This window comes from Neovison vison, chromosome 3 (genome assembly GCF_020171115.1).
Source record: "Neovison vison isolate M4711 chromosome 3, ASM_NN_V1, whole genome shotgun sequence".
NCBI lineage: Eukaryota > Metazoa > Chordata > Mammalia > Carnivora > Mustelidae > Neogale > Neogale vison.
This window is the reverse complement of record NC_058093.1, coordinates 217,362,802-217,385,658: the sequence shown is the minus strand read 5'-3', so window position 1 is coordinate 217,385,658 and position 22,857 is coordinate 217,362,802. Positions and strand designations below refer to the sequence as shown.

At 46.9% G+C, this 22,857-nt stretch overlaps 1 protein-coding gene across 7 annotated transcripts in view; it reads right to left on the bottom strand.

Annotated features, from left to right (window-relative positions):
* PISD (phosphatidylserine decarboxylase) overlaps window positions 1-22,857 on the bottom strand; it is a 43,590-nt gene that overhangs the window by 6,971 nt on the left and 13,762 nt on the right. For 2 of the 7 annotated variants that reach the window (XM_044243865.1, XM_044243864.1), the window contains one exon: window positions 20,586-20,761. In XM_044243865.1, the coding sequence (XP_044099800.1) occupies window positions 20,586-20,761 (176 nt within the window). Of the gene's footprint in view, window positions 1-2,178; window positions 2,260-3,755; window positions 3,928-20,585; window positions 20,762-22,857 lie in introns of those variants that run through there. The other 5 variants (XM_044243866.1, XM_044243869.1, XM_044243871.1 and 2 more) reach the window with 5 other exon arrangements.

Below are 22,857 nucleotides of genomic sequence, written 5' to 3'. Positions count from 1 at the left end.
CACAATCTTTGCTTTGGACAGCACTTTGACTCTGCCTGGCGATCTGGAAGGACACGCCCAGCCTCCACAAGGCCCTCACAGATAACAGGGAAGGAGAACAAACATTCCACAGTTGTTGCTGTCTAAACCCAAGGGGAGTCAAGGCCCCACCCAGCCTGGCCTCCAATCCCAACGGCAGGCTACAGGGGACAGTGCTCGCCACCATCGTTAGATGCAGAGATGCGGGCCCCAAGAGAAGCTCCCAAGGCAGAGAACTGACCCGGCCGTGGATGCAATCCCAGGCCAGTGCTGATCACCCCCGCCACAGCCAACGGACTCACAGAGCAAGAGGCCCCACTTAGACATGGCTCCACCCACACTAGTGTGAAATGTCTGATGCCCCAGCAAAGCCACCTCAGCCAGAGGTGAAAAGGCTAGGCCCTGGAGGTTAGCGTTGAATCCCTGGAGCGCAGTGTGCAGAGGGAGACTGCACTGGGTCAAGAGACTGACGGAGGTCCGAAAGCAAAGCATGGATTTCCAGTCCCGACCAAGGAAGTGGCAACGCCTGAGCAACCCCAGGCCCAGACCCCTCCAACAGAGATCATCTTCCCAGGCCACTTGCCTGGGTGGGCAGAACAGCTCACTGAGGGTGAGCCAGGTGGGATGGTGCCCACCACCCAGTCTCACCAAAAAGCGGACATGGACATAAGCCTCCTCTGCCCCAAGGGCCAGGCCCAGGGACCCATGGACACCCCCGTGTCTATGCCCCACCAAGGCTCAGCCTCCTAACTTTCCCATCCATAACAGTCAGATCACTTCAACTATACTACCCACATACTGAGTACACACCCCGCCCCTCCAGGACCCACCAGGCCATGGGGGTCCCACACTAGTCCCTGTCAGCTCCCCAGGAAAACAGGCCCCAAGGGGTGTCAGGCAGGTTGGGTTGGGCACAATGCTTGGCTTCCCAGCACTCTTTCCCCGACTCTAGAAAGCTCGAAATGAATGCACACCTGGGATTCACAGTGAGGCCTTGTGGGAGAGGACAGGAGCCCCCATCTCCTCTTACCCATTTTCCTCACCATCCTATCACACCAGGCAGCAGCCACTGCAGCAGGCGGCTAGAAAGGCACCTGCCAGGACCAAACACAAACCTAGCTCTGCCCCAAACCTCCAGTCCTCAAAGCAGATTCCTGTCTGTGCCTCTCCCATTTCATTCACTCCAGAGCCTCCGGCCTAGGGACTTGGCTAGGCCACACAGCCCGTCACAGCAGTGCAGGGTGTTCAAGGGGGCCAGCCCAAGTTGTTGCTATCCTAGAGACTCTAGAAACTGCCCCGAAGGTCCGGCAGAATGTCTTCTGCCCTCCATCCTGCCTCCATTACCACTCTACTTACTCTCTAGAAATGGGACAGGGACCAGACTGTCAGGCTTCTTCCAAATCACCATGCATGGGCCAGAAAAGTTCCCCAGAAAACAGACATGAATTCACCTGTCCCCCAGGGAACAGGCCTGGCACCCTCTGTTCAGTTCAAAGCTGCAGGATGGAGGGAAGGGGCTCCCTAAGGGTCATTCCTTCCTTCCTGATTTCCAAAGGCTAAGCGCCACTTCCTAGGCCAACAGTGCTCCTACCCTCCCCGTTTCAGTGCCCGACTTCCCCCCACACCTGCAATGACCTTGGAGCCCAAGCCAGAACTTTGTTGCTCTCCCGCTTGCTCTCTGGCTCCCTGGAGTGGGACGAGGGGCTCAGGCCCAGATGAGGAATCTTCCAGGAGCGTACCCTGAGGTGAGGAAGTACAGACAACCTCCCTCACTCCCTAGTCTCAAGAACACTCTGTGGAGAAGAGTTGTGAGCTGTGACCAGTAAGAGTTTAAAGTTATCATAAGGCCTAAGGGCTGGCCACAATGAGCAGGAGAACTCAGAGGCTTTGGTAGGTATGGCGACAACTCAATTACTGCAACCCTGGCTGTCCAGCTGGCCCTGAGCTGGGAGAAGCCTTGCAAGTCACAGGTGCTCTGAGGCTATCAGTTTCCTCATCTGGGAAATGGGAAGGGTCACTCCTCCTGCTCACCGCCTACAGGCTCAGATCATAGCAGCGACCCTGGTCCAGAACTCTGCTCTGTTCAGAAACACCACACCTCACTTCCACCCAAGACCTTGGTGCAGCCTCATCCCCTGGACCTGAATCCCAACCCCTCACCTCTGTTTCCAAACTCACACTCTGGAGGAAGGAGGTTCACTCCCACTGACGAGATGAAGGCACAGGGTAGAGGTGGCAGTTCTGAAAGAGCCCAAACCACAGTAACAGTGGCTGCCCCTCTGAGGAGAAGCAACGGCTGAACAGGACCAGGTTGAGGGAGGGGTCACCTTTGTCTGGATGTCCCATTCTGGGGGTTCAACTCAAGCAATGCTCAATGTCCCCATCTACCCCTCACAGCCTGTGATGAAGGCAACACTACCCCCTCAGTGGAATGGAACATTCCAACTGAAGTCAGATGGACAGACCCAGGCCAGTTACCCTTGCTAGAGGAGTGGGGGCAGGGGACTACGGGAGGCAGGCTCCTGCCTGGTTCCCTTGGACTTTGGTGGATTCAGGTTTGAGTTTTGGCAAGTCCAGGAAGGCAGGGACAGAGTTGGGACTGTCTGCCCCCAACAAGCACTCCCTGAGCACCAAAGGCCTTGCAGCTAGGCACAGGTCCTGCCAGAGACACTGAGAAATTTGCTCTTGCTCCCTGAGTGGAACTCTCACTGGGTGCCAGGGTCACTCCTCCTGAAGTCTCAGCAGATAGCGAGCCTCAGAGGCCTCAAGTCCTAGATCTACCTGCCTGCCTTTCTGAGCCCACTTTCACCCCAGAAGGCAGGTCAGGGTGGCTTTCCTCCTGCATCTCACCTGAAGCACACATAGACAGATGTGTCCAGGGGGGGCACCAACCCTTCCTCCCTGTGTTCCAGGGCTAGAAGCAGACAAAACTTCAAGAACTGAAAACAGGGAAAATGGATTCTTGCCAGGTGAAATGGGCGAGCCATCTTGGGGAAGCTTTGGGCAAGAGAAGAGGAAGCAAAGAAAAGGACCCAGAGGGGCGCCTGGGTGGCTCAGTGGGTTAAGCCGCTGTCTTCGGCTCAGGTCATGATCTCAGGGTCCTGGGATCGAGTCCCACATGGGGTTCTCTGCTCAGCAGGGGGCCTGCTTCCCTTCCTCTCTCTCTGCCTGCCTGCCTCTCTGCCTACTTGTGATCTCTCTCTGTCAAATAAATAAATAAAAATCTTTAAAAAAAAAAAAAAAAAGAAAAGGACCCAGAGATGCTTCTTTAAAGCCAGAGGCCAGGGAAGGGGGAGGGATGGGAAGGTACTTCCCACAGCAGTGGGGCTTCCTTAAATCTCCCAAATGAAAGGAACCCTGACACGGGGATGGGGCTCTGCGAAGGGCAGCATGTCACCCCCTCTCCGCCCCTTGGGTGAGGAACTGAGAACACCTCCGGTCCCACCCAGGAATAGGGCCGCACTGAGGAAATCACCCGGAGCTCCCCGCGCGGAAGGGGACACAGAGCTCCAGCCCAGCGTTTCCCCTTTCGGCTGGAGGGCCAGGAGATGCTACCAGACGCGGCGGAAATGAGCTCATCCCGCGCGGCCCGTGACCCACCATGTGGGGCAGGAGAAACCCACAACGGGATGGAGACTGTGGGGTGGGCTCTCCGGCCCAGGGTCCCGCAGTTCCATGGGGCGACGGGCACCCATGATGCCCGCTCCAGGGAGCCCACTGCTCTCTGGCTCACTCACCCGCAGGTAGTCCCGTCCGGCGGGGCTTCAGGGACCGACTCTCAGGGAGGTGCCGCTCCGCGGAGGAAGCCTCCGCGGGCGGGGACTCGGGTCCAGCACTGAGGCCTCCGGGGGCGGGGACAGAGGGCGGACACTGGACAACGGCAGACAGACGGCTCCTCCCTCCCACCGGGCGGCGCAGCCACCGCGCCCAGGGCCCCTTTAAGGGGAGGGGCTGCGGCCCAGGGACCAACCCCGCCGGTCACGGGATTTCCCAGGCAACACCTCCTGGGCCCGGCTGAGGGCCTTCCTCCCTGCCCACCCCCATCTGGGTAGTCTCAGGTCTCCACGTGCGTCTCACCTCACCCAGGGCCAGCTTTCCAAGACTGAGAATGCCACCCCCAGCCACCTTTTCTGGCCCTTGAAGCACACACAAGGCATCTAAGTCTGGCTCTTTCTCACACCCCATCCTGAAGGTACAAGCTGCCCCTACTCCCACCCCTGCCCCCTCTTCTCCACTATCATACAAAACCCCTGCCACACAAAATCTGGCATAGACCATGGAACCAGACCCAGTAAGCAAGGTCCCCTCTGGCCTCGGGCTGTTTAGAACCTGTGCTGCCGGCAGGGACACAGGGGGACGGGGGGTGGGGGTGGGGGTGGGGGGGGTGGGGTGATATTCCTACAGTTGCCTTTCTACCCCACTAGATAGCAGGGCCCAGCCTGGGGAGGTCAACACCTTATACCCATGACCACCAAGCATTTGCTCCACAAGGGATGGAGAGAAGGAACCAGCTTAACATTTTCTAGGCGAGACACAGTGTCTGACAGGAACACCAAAGAAAGGGTATGGCATTCAGGAGCCAGATCAGTATCTGGTAGGTCAGCACCCCCTTCAATGGTGAGACTGCCTCTGAAGGCTCAGTCTTGCCACTCTAGGGTACTGATCAAAGGTACATCCCCCTAGAGGTGCCTGGGTGGCTCAGTGGGTTGTCTTCGGCTCAGGTCACGATCCCAGGGTCCTGGGATCAAGCCCCGGCTCCGCGGGGAACCTGCTTCCTCCTCTCTCTCTGCCTGCTTCTCTGCCTACTTGTGATCTCTGTCTGTCAAATAAATAAAAAATCTTTACAAAAATTGTAAAATAAAAAGGTACATCCCTAGCTTCTTATGACCACGGAGAATCTGGTTTCTTTCTTTTTTTTTTTTTAAGATTTTTCATTTTTATTTACTTATTTGACAGACAGAGATCACAAGTAGGCAGAGAAGCAGGCAGAGAGAGAGGAGGAAGCAGGCCCCCCACCGAGCAGAGAACCCGACTCAGGGCTCCATCCCAGGACCCTGGGAACACGACCAGAGGCGAAGACAGAGGCCTCAACCCACTGAGCCACCCAGGCGCCCTCAGAGGATTTTGTTTCTAAAGCAATATTTGGAACAGGAAGAAAGAGCCTTCTGGCTTGTAAAGAGATGGGCAGCTGGGCCCAGGCAGCCTGGAAAAGGACATGGTACTGGGCAGACAAAGACCCACACACCTGTCCTCCTCATCTGGCTCTATCCCAGCAAGTGCTCTGTGAAAAGCTACAGGCCTGGAATGCTGCAGTGGGGAGGCCAGAAGACAGTTAGGGTCCCTCCTCATGGACTTCCACAACATTGGATACCACAATGCAGAGCAGGAACAGGCCAGCAGGGATGCCCTATGTCTAGTTTCAGCACCCTGGGGTTCAGGTTCCAGCACAAGGCTGGTGAATACCCAACATGGGCTGTACCTGGCAGCTCCTAGTCTGGGCCCACAGCTTTCTCTGAGACTCAGTGAGACTTAAGAGACCCCATTCTCGGGCGCCTGGGTGGCTCAGTGGGTTAAGCCGCTGCCTTCGGCTCAGGTCATGATCTCAGCGTCCTGGGATCGAGTCCCGCATCGGGCTCTCTGATCAGCAGAGAGCCTGCTTCCCTCTCTCTCTCTCTGCCTGCCTCTCCACCTACTTGTGATTTCTCTCTGTCAAATAAATAAATAAAATCTTAAAAAAAAGAGAGACCCCATTCTCACCCCAGAACTCTAAGCAAACACACCATGCAGCCTGGATAAAAAGCAGTTAAAGCACGAGAGGATAACACAGAATCCTGGCAACACTAAATTCCAGAACCAGAAAGATCCTGGAGGACCATTCTGACTTCCCCAAAGCTGCCACTACTTCCAGACCAGGTCTAGTCCAAGTTACACTCGGGGGAGGAAAACAAAAGCCCGGGTTCTCATTTGCTGAGCAGCCTTTGGAGCACCAATGCTCTCCCTGTAAAATGAGGAACACTGCTACTCCATGTCTACCAGAGCTCCTTTATAACCATTCTACGCCTCTTGGGCAGACTGGTATTTAGAACTCATAAACCAGCCCACAGGTCTGTCCTGAGATCAGCCTTCTAGCATGACTTCCACCTCATACGTTTCAGTAAGGAAATGCCTTCTAGATTCCAGACAATAGTTAATAATGATTTCTGGGAAAAACAAAAACCCTTTGGTAAGTTTACGTTCCCACCCCGAAAGAGGTCCCTTCCAACCACCCTGCTGGGACTCCCCTGTGTGAGAGTGCCACCTAGTGCCACTTCAAGGCTCAGCAGGCCTTGGGCCATTTGGCCATGAGCACCTGAGGACAGGCGTCCCAGGTGAGTCAAGCCACTAGAGCTCCCTACAGACTGAACTTCATGCACTGCTGTGCCAGGCGAAGAGTAATGGTGGGATGAGGGTGCCAGGTGTTCTTGCTAATTCTCATTTCCTGGGGACCAGGAGAGGCCTCCTGAGGAAGACCACTAATGGCTGGTGTCTCAAGGCTGGCACAAGAAGTCATGAGCAAGTAACCGCCCTCACAAAAGTCTGGCCAAGGAGCCAGGACAAGCATGAGGTGCCCTAGGAGATCTCTTCATCTGAAAGCTTCTCCCAGCCCTGCCAAACCCCCCCTCAAACGTGAACATGTTTCTTAGCAGTCCCGCCAGCAGCTCCTAGAAGAGGAGGCCCAGAAGACCGGTGGTCTGCAGCATGATAAAGGAAACAAAGTGATTTGTGGAAGAACAGCCTAGCAGGAAGCTCCACACAGGGCCCTGAAGATGTCTGAGTCAGCCGCCCTGGACTCCTTCCAGTTCCAAAGCTCAGCTTTGTCTTGTTCCTCATCTTCTTCAGGCAGAGTCCTGGGCTCTTCCACATACTGGCTGCTCAAAGCCTCAGGAGCCAGGCAGTTCCCAAATGGTGAATGGTACAGGAACAGAGCTGTCCCAGAGGTGGAGGAGGCAGGAAGAGGCAAAGGCTGGAAGAGGGGAGGGCTGGAGCTGGCAACACTCTGTCACAGCCTGAGCGGCCTGGGGGAGAGGCTGCCACAGTCCCTCCCAGGTAGGGGCCCTGAAGCCACTGATACACCCTCCTGCCCTTGAATGAGCCCAAGATTCTCTGAGGACAGAGCTGGGCTGTAAAGTAAACTCTACTTGAGTGGGCAAGGGGGATCTACTTCCCTGCCAACTTGACTGTTTGCCCACTTCAACATCCACATTTCCTCAACACCCATTAGGCAAGAAGTATAACAGTCTAGGCATACCTCAGAGATGGTTTGGTTCCAGGCTACTGCAACAAAACAAGTAGCACAATAAAGCAACTCAAATGAGTTTTTTATTTCCCAGTGCATATAAAAGTTGTTTATGCTATACTATATATTAGTATATTAAATACGCAATAGTATTATATTTAAAAAAGCAATGTACATGGGGTGCCCGGATGGCTCAGCTGTCTAAACGTCTGCTTTGGGATCAGGTCATGATCTGGGGGTCCTGGGATCAAGCCCCACACTGGGCTCCCTGCTCAGTGGGGAGTCTGCTTCTCCCTCTCCCTCTGCCTCTACCCCTGACCCCAGCTCGTGCCCTCGCTCTCTCTAATCTTTTTTTTTTTTTAAAAAGCAATGTATTTAATTTAGAAATACTGCTAAAAAATGTTAGCTATCATGTGTGCTTTCAGCAAGTTGTAGTCCCTGATCATAGATCACCATAACACATATAATAATGAAAACGTTTGAAATATTGCGAGAATTACCAAAATATGACACTGGGACACAAACTTAGCAAATGCTGTTGGAAAAATGGCACTGACGGACTTCCTGGACATAGGGTTGCCACCAACCTTCTATTTGTAAAATGAACGCAATTATCTCTGGAGCACAATAAAGCAAAACACAATAAAATAGGAGTGCCCAGATGTACTGACTCTACTCCCTGCCGGCATGGGGCAAGGTATTTACACATACATCCTTCTCATTTAACAACCTCATGAGGAACTTAATAGCAGCCTGTTTACAGAAGATAAGAATAAAGCTATAGTGACTACATAAAGTTGTAAAAAGTGCAGATTGTGCTCAATACTGTCCAGGGTCACAGACACCACAGCACAGCCAATGGGGCTCTGGGCGGGTGGGCAGGAGCAAGGACACAGGGCAATTGTATGGGCACAGGCTGCTCTGTCCTCATTCCTTTTCACAAACTGGAATGCTGTACGATACATTTTTTAAGGTTCTGAACTAAGGCTGGAAATCAGAAAGCAGTGCTAACACAGGAAGTGAGCGTGGATGCAGCTCCAGCTGCTCCTGACTGCGGCCTATTGTCTACGTTGCTGGTCCCTGTACGCCTCAACCTTGCCACAAGCCACCATGGCCAGGCCAAAACTGAACAACAAAACCAAGTTGTTGTTATGCTCAGATATGAACTGAAGTATTTAGAGTTGAAGTTTCACAATGACTGTAATGTACTTTCAAATGGTTCAGAGAAAAATAAAATATATGTGTATGTGTATATATATATATTTAGAGAGAGATAAAGCAGATATGATAAAACATTAACTGTTCCATCAAGAGGTGTGTATGTGGGTATAAGTCTATTCTCTCAACTTTTCTACTCTGTTAAAAAATGTTCACATTTTGGAGTTGGAACAGTTTGCTTTAAACCACAGAAAATTCTGGGAAGCCTGGGTGGCTCAGTTTGTTAAGCGGCTGCCTTCAGCTCAGGTTGTGATCCCAGGGTCCTGGGATCGAGTCCCACATCTGGCTCCAGGCTCAGCAGAGAGCTTGCTTCTCCCTCCCACTTTGCCTGCTGCTCTTCCTGCTTGTACTCTCCCTCTTCATTAAGTGAATAAATAAAACCTTAAAAAAAATTCTTTAAAAAAAGGGGGGAGGGGCGTCTGGGTGGCTCAGTGGGTTAAAGCCTCTGCCTTTGGCTCAGGTCATGATCCCAGGGTCCTGGGATCGAGCCCCACATCGGACTCTCTGCTCAGCAGGGAGCCTGCTTCCTCCTCTCTCTCTGCCTGCTTCTCTGCCTACTTGTGATCTCTGTCTGTCAAATAAATAAATAAAATCTTTTAAAAAAAAAAAAAACCACAGAAAATTCTCTAAATTCTGTTACTGGGGAGAAAAACCCAAGACCACATTCCACCTGCAGAGCTGCTCCTGCTCTTCAGTGAGGCAGGACAGCCAGGCCTGCCCTCAGCACCCACTGCTGCCACTTCATAGGGAGGGCCTCAGGACCGAACCACTTATTTGCTGTCCACACAGCCCGGGTATATTCACACCCACAAAGCTGGGCTCCAGGCTGGAGACAGCCCTTCGCACCTGATAGGATATGTCAGGTGCCAATCACATAGGCCCAGCCCTCTCTGTGGAGTCACATCAGAGGCCGGCAGGAAGAGGGACAGGATGACTACTTCCTCCCTAAAGAGCCCACCATGTCCACCAGGCCAGTTTTTCCACCACACGGATTTCTGTCCTCAGGTCCACTGGTCAAGGAAGAGAGGACAGCTGGAAACGCTGGAGACTGAGAGGAGTCTGTCACTGGATGTCATCCTGCATGGAGCTCGAATCACCGAGGTGTTCACAGGAAACCCTGGAGTCAGCAGGCTGCAGAGCTATGTGCACGACCAACTTCCACCCCTTCCTGTTAAGAAGTGCCCATGAAGGTTTTGGTTCCCTTATTGACAACAAGGACAAAAGGACAACGAGGACACAAAAACAGAGTATCTGGAATCACAAATGCCACGCAAACTCAGAACATGTGACAGCTCCAGGCACACCTGGTTGCCTTCTATCCCCTGTGCTGTTCACTCAAAGCCAGCTCTCTGCAGAGACCCATGTCAACCCCTCTCCTTTCTAAGGCCAAACACCAAGGCCTAGGCAGCCTAACTGAAGAGGCACTTTGACCACAAACCCAGAGCTTTTCCATCATCGTGGATTTCTGAAAAGAAACTCCTGGAAGCAGCCATACTACCAGCACCCTGACTGCCTTGGCTCCTGCTCTAAGGGCAGGGCGTCTTCATGGCTTGACAAGGCTGGGAACCCTGTTTTTGGAGGAGCATGGATTCCTTGCTCCATCCCATTCAGTGTAAATGTAAAAATTACAAATACTCTGAGCCAGTATAAACAGAACAAATGTGAAAAATGCTCATTTTTAAATGCTCACATTTAAAGAAAAGCTTAAGTTACAACTTGAATTAACATACCAGAGTCTAGCTGTTCCCTATTTTTCCCACAGCTCTATGTGAAGAGCTACTCCACCCCTCCATCTGCTCAAGTCAAAAATCCTGAATCCCTTCCCACCTACCTGCATCCAAATCCTTCATTACATCCTGTCCACTCTCCCCTCAAAACACACCCAGAATTGAGCCCTTCCCCACCTCAAGCTCCCACTCTGACCCAAGTACCCCCCGTTTGCACTTTCTCTCTCTCCCTCTAAAATAAAATGATATAAAATAAAATAGGAGATAGATGTCCACAAGGGTGCTATGACCATCCAATGGGAAAAGGACAGTCTTTCCAACTAATGGTTCAGGGAAAACTGATAACCACATTCAAAAGAATAAAGTTAGACACTTACCTTACCCATTAAAAAAGAAACCCTTAACTAGGGGCCACTGGGTGGCTCAGTTGGTTAAGCATTTGCTTTCGGCTCAGGTCATGATCCCGGGTCCTGGGATCAAGCCCCATAAATGTATCAAAAAACTAAACATAAGACCTAAAACTTTTTAAATATTTTGCTTATTTATTTGACAGAAAGAGACACAGTGAGAGAGGGAACACAAGCAGGGGGAGTGGGAGAGGGAGAAGCAGGCTTCCTATCAAGCAGGGAGCCTGATGCAGGGCTTGATCCCAGGACCTCAAGATTATGACCTGAGCCGAAGGCAGACGCTTAACAAATGAGCCACCCAGGTGCCCCAGGACCTAAAATTTTTCCTTCTTTTTTCTTTTTTTAAAGATTTTATTTATTTGACAGACAGAGACACAGTGAGAGAGGGAACACAAACAGGGGGAGTGGGAGAGCGAAAAGCAGGCTTCCTGCCATGCAGGGAACCCAATGTGGGGGATCGATCCCAGAACCCTGGGATCATGACCTAAGCCGAAGGCAGACACCTAATGACTGAGCCACCCAGGCGCCCTAAAATTTTTCTTAAAGAAAAAAAAAAAAAGACCTAAAAATTCCTTAGAAGAAAACAGGAAAAAAATCTTCACAATATTGGATTCCGCAATGACTTCTGGGATAGGACACCAAAAACAAAGGCAATAAATGTAAAAACAAATAAAATAGACTTCATCAAAATTAAAAACTTTTGTATATCAAAACATACTATTAAGAGAGTGAAAGTACAATTTATGGGAAAAAATATCTGCAAACACATATATCTGGTAAGGGTCTAACATCCAGAATATACAAAGAACTCCTACAACTCAACAACAAAAATCCAACCACCTAATGTAAAAATGAGCAAAGGAGTTGAAGAAACAAACATTTCTTCAAAGAAGCTATATAAATAGCCAATAAGCACGTGAAAAAGATGAACAACATCATTACTCATTAGAGAAGGCAAATCAAAACCACACTGAGATGCCACCTCACAGCCACTAAAACAGCTATCAACAAAGTGAGTAAGTGTCGGCAGGGATATGGAGAAAATGGAATCCTTCGCACTGCTGCTAGTGGAAACGTAAAATGGCATGGCCGCTGTGGGAAAGTCCAGCAATCCTTCTAAAAGTTAAACACTTATGACCATGTGATCCAGCAATTCCACTCCTAGGTACACACCCAAAAGAGCTGAGAGCAATGAGAGTGTTCTTGTACATGCAGTGTTCACAGCAGCGCTATTCACAATAGCCAACAACCCAGTAGAAACAAGCCAATATCTATCAACAGAGGACTGGATAAATGAAATGTGGTATACATCCATACAATGGAATATTACTCAACCTTAAAAAGAAGTGAAACCCCAATAGATGCTACAACATGTATACCTCTTGAAAAATCTAGAGCAAACGCTGTCTGATTCCACTTATATGAAGTACCTAGAATAGGCAAATTCACAGAGACAGAACTGGTGGTGACTAAGGGTGGCAGAAGCCGGGGGCAGAAAAAAAAAAAAAAAACCAGTATTGTTTAATGAGTACAAAGTTTCTGTTTGGGACAATGAAAATGTTCTAGAAAGACAGTAGTAATGGAAAGTACTATGAATTTACTTACTACCACTGAATTGTGTACACTCAGAAGTGGTTAAAATGGTGAATTTTAACCACCCAAATTCATATGTTGAAGTCCTAATTCTTAAAGTAAAGGCATCTGGAGATGGGGCCTTTGGGAGATAATGAGGTCATGAGGGTAGTTTATCAAAGAGTGAAAAAAGAGAATGAAGAGACCAAGACTGCGGGTAAGCACACAACACCAAAATATTCTGGGAGGAGAGGAAGAGAGTTGCTGTTAGAACAAAGAGCAAAATGACTTAGAGAAGGTGAGGAGAAGGGAAAGATGCAGGAGGGGTTTGGGGAGAGCACACCAATGAACACAAAGCCAGAGACAGAGAGAATGTAGAGACGATGAGAACAGAGTGTACAAGAGAAGCGAGGCGAGAAAGGGTGTCTCCACGTCCCTCTCCTCATTCCTCTCCTTGTCCCTTTCCTCGGGCTGTACCCCCCAGAGATTATGGATCAACAGTTTCCTGTTAATGTGACCTGTGACCTCTCCTTTCCTCCCAAACACTTCTCTCAGCCAGTGAGGAAAGTGAAATCACTGGTTAACACCTGTAAAGGACATGCAGGATGACTGCAGCATACAGAGGGGGCTCTGGCTGAACTCAAAGCACAGGGGCAAAAGGGCAGCCAGTGCCTTACCACTGTAACAAAGGGTAGAAGAGTCTTAAATGGTGGTGACAGCTTCTATAAGCAGTCATTCTTGATATACAACTGTAATATTGTGGTTTGTAAAAAATATGTATTTGGTCATTCATTTGAGCAGAGCGCATTTCTCATAAATAATTGGTCACTGTTCCTTGCTCTCAGTTCCCAAAACCCTTGGAATTTCCTGAGTGACAAGAGCAATGGAAGCATCTTTTGTTATACTGTGTGGTTTTTTTGTCTTCAGCTCCTAAAATCATTTGACAGCCATAAAGCTGAAATGGGTGTTTTGTTAATGATAACAACTCTCTCTCCATCACTACTGGATTTATGTTAATGAGTTGACTTCTCGAAATCCTGTAAGGATAGGAAACTGACCACAAAAGAGAGGGGGAACTTTCAGACCCACCCTCTGTCCTCAGGGGAGGGGAGAGGGACTAGAGGCTGAATCAATCACCACTGACCAGTGGCTTAATTAATCATTCATGCCTATGTAATGAAACCTCCATAAAAAACAAAAAAGATGGGTTCAAAGTGCTTCCAGGCTGGGGAACCAGAAGAAGGCTTTTATGTGCCACCGTACAGAGCCCCATACTCCATGAGAACAGAAGTTCCTTCTTTCAGGACCTCACCCTAGGTATCTCTATCTGGCCGTTGATCAGTATCCTTCAATATCCTTTGTAATATACTGGTGATCTAGCAAGGAAAATGTTTCTCTGAGCCCTGGGAGCTGCTCTAGCAAATTAGCTGAACCTAAGAAAAAGGTTATGGAGACCTGCAATCTATAGCCATTCAATCAGAAGCACCTGGACTTGCAACTGGCATCTGAAGAGAGTTAGGAAGGCAGTCTCGTAGGACTGAGTTCTTAACCAGTAACTCAAAGGGGGGAGGAGGAGGTGGTGGAACCTCCAACCTATAGCTAGTCAGTCAGAAGCACAAGTAACAACTTCTGAAAGCATCTGGAGGGGAGGGACAGTCTTGTGGGACTTGAGCCCTTAATCTGTAAAATAGGATGCGATCTCTGGGCAGATAGTGTCAGAACGGAGCTGAACTGTAGGATACCCAGTTGGTGTCAAGGGCCCTGCTTATTGGTGTAGTGAAACACAACCTCCCCCGCCCAGTAAGCACATACATTGGAACTGGTTCTAGAACCTTTAAGGATAAAACAGACCCTTCAAGTGTCCCTGCTGAAATGAGTTCTGCTTGTTTGTATTGAAACCCAAATGACTACATCAATAAAGAGCTGGTTCTCGAAGGTGGAGAACCAGAAAGGTGGGAGCTATGCAGAGAACTCCATAAGGGATGCCTGGGTGGTTGATTTGGGTAAGCATCTGCCTTTGGCTCAAGGTCATGATCTCAGGGTCCTGGGATAGAGGCCTGCATTCTCCCTTTTCTGCTCCCCCTGCTTGTACGTGCTAACTCTCTGACAAATAAATTTTTTCAAAAATCTATGAATAAACAAATAAGTATATCCCATTTGTTAGAATCTCTTAAAAGACAAATCTAATTCATAGTGACAGAAAGCAGATCAGTGATTGCCTTGGAGCCATAGGTGGATACTGACTATAAAGGGGCACATGTTCCCCTATCTTGAGTGTGGTACTGATTACACAGGTATATATGTATTTACCCAAAAAACCCCAAAGAAATGATACACAGATGAATGGAACAGAATAGAGTCCAGAAATAAATCCACACTTACAATCTGTAATAAAGGAGGTGAGAACAGACAATGGAGAAAATGCCAACTCTTTAAATAGTTCTGGGAAAACTCAATAGCCACGTGAAAAAGAATGAAATTGGTCCACTTTATTACACCATATACAAAAATAAACTCAAAATGAATTAAAGTCCTAAAAGTAAGACCTGAAACCATAAAACTCCTAAAAGAAAGCACAGGCATAAACTCTAAGGTGATGATCTTGGCAATATTCTTTTGAATCTGTCTCCTCAGGCCAGGGCAACAAAAACAAAATTAAACAACTGGGACTACATCAAACTAAAAAGTTTTTGCACAGCAAAGGAAAACCATCAACAAAAAAGAAAAGGCAACCTACTGAATGGGAGAAGACAGTTGCAAATGATACATCTGTTAAGGGGTTAATATCCAAAATACATAAAGAATTTCTACAACTTGACACCAAAAGAAGTCAGTCAATTAAAAAATGGGCAGAAATTAACATCATTAATCATCAGGGACATGCAAATCAAAACCACAACTCGTTATCACCTCACACCTATCAAAATGGCTAATATCAAAAAGATAAGAAATAATAAGTGTTGGCAAGGATGTGGAAAAAAAGGGAACCCTCATGCACTATTGGTAGAAATATAAATTGTTGCAGTCACTGTGGAAAACAATCTGAGAATTCCTCAAAAAATTAAAACTAGAACTGTCATACAATCCAGCAATTCCACTCCTGGGTATTTATCTGAAGAAAATGAAAATACTAATTCAAAAAGATACATGCACCCCTATATTCACTGCAACAGTATTTACAATAGCCAAAATATGGAAGCCACCTAAATGCCCACAGATAAATGAATGGATAAAGAAAATGTAGTATATACACATAGTGGAATATTATTCAGCCACAAGAAGAATGAAATCTTGCCATTTGTGACAACATGGATGTACATGCAAGGTACTACGCTAAGTAAAATAAAGACAAATACAGTATGATTTCACTTATATGTAGAATCTAAAAAGCAAAACAGAAACAGACTGGGGCACCTGGATGGCTCAGCTGGTTGAGTGTCTGACTTCCAGGTCATGAACTCGAGGTCCTGGGATCAAGCCCCAAGTCAGGCTACCTGCTCAGCGGGTAGTCTGCTTCTCCCTCTGCCCCTCCCCCTACTCTCCCCCCCCACATCAAATAAAAATCTTTAAAAGAAGTTTTTTAAATAAAAAAAATAAAATTAAATTAAAAAGCAACAATGAGCTATATGCTTAAAAAGGGTATGTTTTACTATATGGAAATGATACCTCAGTAAAGTTAACTTAAAAAATTAAATCATCGGGGTGCCTGGGTGGCTGGCTCAGTCAGTTAAGCATCTGCCTTCCACTCGGGTTAAGATCCCAGGGTCCTCCCTGCTTAGTGGGGAGCCTGCTTCTCCCCCTCCCACTCCCCCTGCTTATGCTCTCTGTCAAATAAAAATGTTTTTAAAAATTTAAATCATCATACCAACATTATTTACAATGGCCAAGACATGGAAATAACCTAAGTGTCCAACAGATAACACACACACACACACACACACACACAATGTATATATGTACATACATACAATAGAATATATTATTCAGCCAGAAAAAATGAGGAAATCCTATACTTGCAACAACATGGATGAACCCTGCAAGCATTATGCTAAGTGAATTAAGTCAGAAAAAGAAAGACAAATACTCCATGATTTCATTTATATGTGGAATCTAAAAAAACAAATAAAAGGTTAAAAAAAAAAAAAGAAAGAAAGAAAAAAAGAAAAAGAAAAAAAACAGACTTGGAGGAAAAGAAATTGGACTCCAGGGAGTGGAAGGACACAGGGAATTAGAAGAAGGTCAAAAAGTACAAACTTCCAGTTACAAGAGAAATTTAAGTACTAGTGATGGAACGTACAACCTGACGCCTAGAGCCAACACTGCTATCACAGAGGAAAGTACAGCGAGGTAATCCTAAGAGTTTGGGAGAAGTTTTTTCTTTTTTCCTTTCTTCTTTTTTTAAAATTATATCTAGAGAGATGATGGATGTTTGCTGAATCTATTCTGACAATCATTTCACAATATATGTAAATCAAACCATCATGCTATATACTTTAAACTTACATAGCGATGCATGTCAAAATTAAATCACCTTTGAATAGCCAAAAAATATGTAAGTAGAAACATTCTGTAAAGGTACGCTAATGTTAAAAATGCTTGCCTGCTTCTGAAGAGTGGAGATGAAATTAGTAGGGGCAGAGAGTGGAAGATAGCTTTATATGTAACCCTTCATTAGTATGTGAATTTGTACATGATTGTGTTTTACTTAAAAATTTTAAAACTATCTCATTTAAAATAAAAATTAACAATACGTATTCCTAAATACCCCAAACCCCAGAAGGGCTAAGTTCCCCAAAATGTGAACTGTGGTTTCCTGTGAGTTGTACAATCCTGGGTCATCACTGTTTCGTCTTCACATTTTATAATGCTTTCTAATTTTAAAAAAAGTGAGCTATTTCCCCACTGAGGAAAGTGATGCCATATATATATAAAGAAAGAGCGGAGCTGCTGGAACCTGGATGCTTCGGAATACTCTCAACAGGCTACTACTCACTTTGCTGCTAGTTACAGAGTTTCCTTCATCCCATCAAGCAAACACATAGGCTTCATTTCCACTCAGCCAACTGCATGAGCTTTTTTTGTGTACATGACTCTTAGAGCAAGCAAAGATTTTCTTAGACCTATAAAAACAGAACCTCGTGGGCACCTGGGTCATTCAGTTGGTTAAGCACCTGCCTTTGGTCCTGGGATCAAGTCCCACATCAGGATCCCTGCTCAGTGGGGAACCTGCTTCTCTCTCTACCCTTCCCTTATGCTCATGATCTCACTCTCAAACAAATAAAATCTTTTAAAAAAATGAAGGAAGGTGGGTCAGTCGTAAAGCTTCTGCCTTCAGCTCAGGTCATGATCCCAGGGTCCTGGGATTGAGTCCCATGTCAGGATCCCTGCTCAGTGCAAAGCCTGCTTCTCCCTCTCCCACTCCCCCTGCTTGTGTTCCCTCTCTCACAGTGTCTCTCTCTGTCAAATAAATAAATAAAGTCTTAAAAAAATAAAAAAAAGAACGAACGAACCCAGGAAGATGAAACAGCATGCCAAGGCTACAGCTGAGCTCAAATCTTCAACTGTGTCTGACACCTGCCTCCCCGCCGCCCTTCTCCAAGAGCTGTGCCCTCTCCCCACACCCCCGAGTGGAGTTTGCAGTAAATGAGGCGGTACAGAGTTTGGGGTTATGGTTTCTTCTATACTGTTGGAAAGGGAAGTGAAGAGAGAAGGGAGGACAAGGGAGGGAGGGAGGAAGGAAGGGAGGCAGGAAGGAAGGACAGACAGACTTAAATTGAAATAAAGGAAAGATATGGGGGGGGGAGATATGGGTATAAATCCTTAAAGAGTCCCAGGGGCTCATCTCGGCATAAGTACCAGCCAGTCCTCTTTCAAGCTCTAGAGATGCCACACTTGACCCAAGGATATGAAGAGACTATATTCCAGCAAAATTAGCAGCTGCAGTTTTCATCTGCCACTCAAAAAAAGAGCCCTGAAGGGAACCTTACAGCTCATATGCCCATGATTCCTCAATCTGGCTTATCATCAGAATCACTGAAGGGACTTTTTAAAAACAAAGATCTTGAGCTTGCCCAAACTTTCTAAATCTCCAGGGGTGAGATCAAAGAATCCGTAGTTTTTAAAGCTCCCCAACAATCCTTATGATTGACCAGATTAGGGTACTCTCATTTTTCATGAGATGACAGTGATCAGGTGGGGCAGGGGCAGAACTAGAATCCAGTTTGCGACTGCCAGTCAGCAATCTCCCTTCTCACAACCTACTGTCTCTCCTGAAATCCTACAATGTCTACTCAGAGTCCAGACCATTTCCCCTTCATGAAGTGAAATGCCGGCATCCTGCCTGTAAACCCAACAGTCCTGTGGCCATTTTACTCCACCAGAAGAACCGTATCTAACTGAAACCCAGCTCTTAACCAATAGGGGCTTCAGATCTCACGCTCCACGGGGCCACTCGGATCCAGTGTTCTGTTACTGTCCAGGCCCCAGAACTTATAAGCCAATCAAACCTGTCCTCCCTACAAATGGTTGTCTTTCAGGTATTGGCTCCTACATGGCAGTAATACTAATTATGCAAATGGTGAATGCTAAAAAAAATACTACTGACATTAGTCTTTATGATTTTGGAAGTCACAGATTTCTTACAAATGTAGATTCTCTTGGAAGAGCTTTGAAATGGGTGGGAATTTGCTGAACAAGCATGCAAAGCTTGTCACAGCGTGACTCAGCCTGCAAACACATGGGGTCAGAGAGAAGCTACCTTGGGCCGAACACTTGAGCGGCATCATATGATCACAGTCTAACAAGTAGTTTATTAGCGTAAAGGAAAAGGTATATTTACAGAGGAAACCACCAATGTCATGGGAAATAGAGTACAGCAAATTTTAAAAGTGTGACTCACATACTACACAATTATCCTTTGCCAAAAGGATTTTGTCATATACTTCCAGAAGACAAAAAACCTTTTTTTCTTTTTTGGTCTGAGATAGGCTACTATAAAGTCCAAGATGTACGAACAGGCCAAAAAAAGGGTAGAGATACATGGGCAAGCAAAAAGGTACCTCTTGAGGTAATATCCACATCTGGATCTGTAGGGCCGGCTGACTAAGTCACAGTTTTACAGGACGTCGGAAACCAGAGGAAATCTTTACACTGTATTCTACTGGAGAAAGAGGGTCTAAACCAAAATTCAAAATAGGATTGTGGGAGGAAGCCTGTAATGTAGCATGTAATGCCAATGCCAACAAATATTCCTAGATAAACTCTGCAAGAGCTAGAAGGAATCTCAGAGGGGTTCCAATCCAGCCTGCCTTATAGTTGTTTATACTACTTATAGCATAGTCACACAGAGGACCGGACGGCAAGTGACATGTTCACACAGCTATTGAGGGACATGGTTAGGACTCGCCTTCAGAACCCATATGCCCTGGCCACTGGATTCAAACAAGCTAAATTACCAATATAGAGAGGTTCATGAAGAAACCCAAATGCATCATTCCAAATGCCATAAAGTCTCTACTTTCGCTCCCCCCACTTTTGCCCAGGCTCCTCATCTACTGATGTTTCAGATTTTTCATTTATTACACTATGGCTAAAAAGAAGGCATTTTTAAATTTACACCTTAACGTTCAATTTCAACATTTACTGAACGGCTATTAGGTATCATCCTGGGCCACAAGAGCGCAAATGAATAAGACAGTTCATTGTAGGGCGCCTGGGTGGCTCAGTGGTTTAAGCCTCTGCCTTCAGCTCGGGTCATGATCTCAGGGTCCTGAGATTGAGCCCCGCATCGGGCTCTCTGCTTAGCGGGGAGCCTGCTTCCCCCCCTCTCTCTGCCTGCCTCTCTGCCTACTTGTGATCTCTGTCTATCAAATAAATAAATAAAAATCTTTAAAAAAAAAGACAGTTCATTGTACTTCACACATGGCTCAACAACATCAAAGCCTGCCCTGTTGTGGGGGAAGCATTTCAAGCAGTAACAACAAAGGAATTTGATTATTTCAGTCTGGTTCCTGGTAAGAACTTATCCACATCACAAAAGTCCCACCATTTCAGCTTATCCTCAGACAGAGCAGAGCATAAACGACTAGGATGTCAGGCCCCACACAAGGCATGAACTCTGAGGATTGCAATTGCAGGTAATTGCTACTCAGAGCCCTTGGGGAGACCAGATGTAGGTGTGGACGCAGAAAAGAAGCCCAACATGACGTGAAAGGCATAACGTCTGTGTCTGGCCAAAAGCCCAGTGGAGACATGAGCTCCAAAGAAGCACATTTCATTTTTTCAAACATTTCAACTTTGAGGTAATTTTAAAAGTGATAGACAGTTGTGCTAAATGAGAACTCAAGGTGGTTCCACCTTTATTCCTACCTCCCAGTGACCAGCAAGTTTGGGTGGAATCTCCAACCCCAGCTTCTCCAGCTCTCGCTCCCTGTATTTCTCATATTGCCGGTAACCTGCATACCCGCCGCCTGTCACCAACAGAATGGGCAGGGGACGGAGCAGAAACAAGGTACGAGCAGGGGCAGTGTGGACTCTTCTGGCATCTGTAACAAAAAAAAAAAAAAAAAGGAAAATTTTGAGACTGGGAGAAGGGACAAGGATGAGTCATGCAAACGGCCCTAAAATGAGGTCCAGGAAACACCAGTGCATCTTAGATAGGCAGGTGCGACCTTGAGTCACTATTAAGACCCTTCTGGGGCTGCCTGTGTGGCTCAGTTGGTTAGGCAGCTGCCTTTGACTCAGGTCATGATCCCAGGGTCCTGGGATTGAGCCCCACATCTCTGCTCAGTGGGAAGCCTGCTTCCCCACTCTCCTTCTGCCCCTCCTCCAACTTGTGCTCTCTCTCGCTCACTCTTTTTCTCAAATAAGTAAAATTTAAAAAATAAATAAATAAAAAGAATTTTAAAAAAGACCTTCTGTCTCCAAATTCTATCAAAATGTAAGGGACAAACATCTTTGTGCGTGTGTGTGTGTGTGTGTGTGTGTTTTATTTTTTAGATTTTAGATCTTATTTATTTGACAGAGAGAAAGAGAGAGAGAAAACAAGCAGGGGGAGCAGCAGAGGGAAAAGGAGAAGCAGACTATCCACCAAGCAGGGAGCCCAATGCAGGGCTCAATTCTAGGACCCTGGGATCATGACCTGAGCAGAAGACAGACACTTAAGCGACTGAGCTACCCAAGTGCCCAAGGGACAAGCATCTTTCCTATGAAACTATAATGTACCTCAATTGCCACCACAGCCAGAGAATGTAAGATGAAAACACTGTACAATGAGGTCAAGAAACTAATCAAGGTTGCCAGGCTAGCTACCACCAGATCCAGAACTGGGAATCGGGTACCATTTCTCACCCAGGACTCTCTGACCTTACTTCTACAATCTAGACCCAAATCTGACCAGACACAAGTATTCTCAAATGCAAACTCCCATAAGATCTTATGATTCAATAATAAAAAAAGACAATCCATTTAAAAACATACACAGGATCTAAATAGGCATTTCTCCAAAGAGGATACACAGATGGCCAATAAACACATGAAAAGATGCTCAACATCTACTATTGGTTGAATTGTATCCCACCCCAGAATTCACATGCTGAGTCCTAATTCCCAGTACCCAGAATGTGACCTTACTTGGATACAGGGTCTCTAGAGAAGTAAACAAGATAAAATACGGCCATCATGGTGGGCCCTAACCGGGTAACGACTGATGTACTAATATAAAGGGAAAACTTGGAGACAGACATGCTTATAAAGAGAATGCTGTGTGAAGATGAAGGCAGAGGTCAGGATGATGCTTCTGTGAGCCAAAGAAGCCAGCAAACCATGAGAAGCCAGACCAGAGGCATGGAACAGGTTTCCCCTCACAACCCTTAGAAGGAAGCAGCCCTGTGACACCTTGATCTCAGACCTCTGGTCTTCAACTTGAGTAAGTTTCTACTATATAAACCACTCAGTTTGCAGTACTTTGCTAGCACAGCCGTAGCAAACCAACACATCATTAGTAAACAGGAAAATGCAAATCAAAACCATGGTGAGATACCACTTAACACCCTCTAGGATGGTTATAATCAAAAAGACAATTAGAGGGGACGCCTGGGTGGCTCAGTTGATTACGTGGCTGCCTTCGGCTCGGGTCATGATTCCGGCATCCTGGGATGGAGTCCCACATCGAGCTCCTTGCTTGGCAGGAGCCTGCTTCCCCCTCTGCCTCTGCCTGCCACTCTGTCTGCCTGTGCTTGCTCTTGCTTCTCTCTCTATGACAAATAAATAAAATAAAAATCTTTAAAAAAAAAAAAAAAAAGACAATTAGAGGGCACCTGGGTGGCTCAGTGGGTTAAGCCTCTGCCTTCAGATCAGGTCATGATCCCAGGGTCCTGGGATTGAGCCCCACATGAGGCTCTCTGCTCAGCAGGGAACCTGCTTCCCCCTCTCTCTCTGCCTGCCTCTCTGCCTACTTGTGATCTCTCTCTCTCTGTCAAATAAACAAATAAAATCTTAAAAAAAAAAAAGACAATTAAGTGCTCGCAAAGATGCAGAGAAAGTAGAACACTCATACACTGCTGGTGGGATTTCAAAATGGGCCAGCCACCTTGAAAAACAGTTTGTCAGTTCCTCAAAATGTTAAACATAAAATTACCAT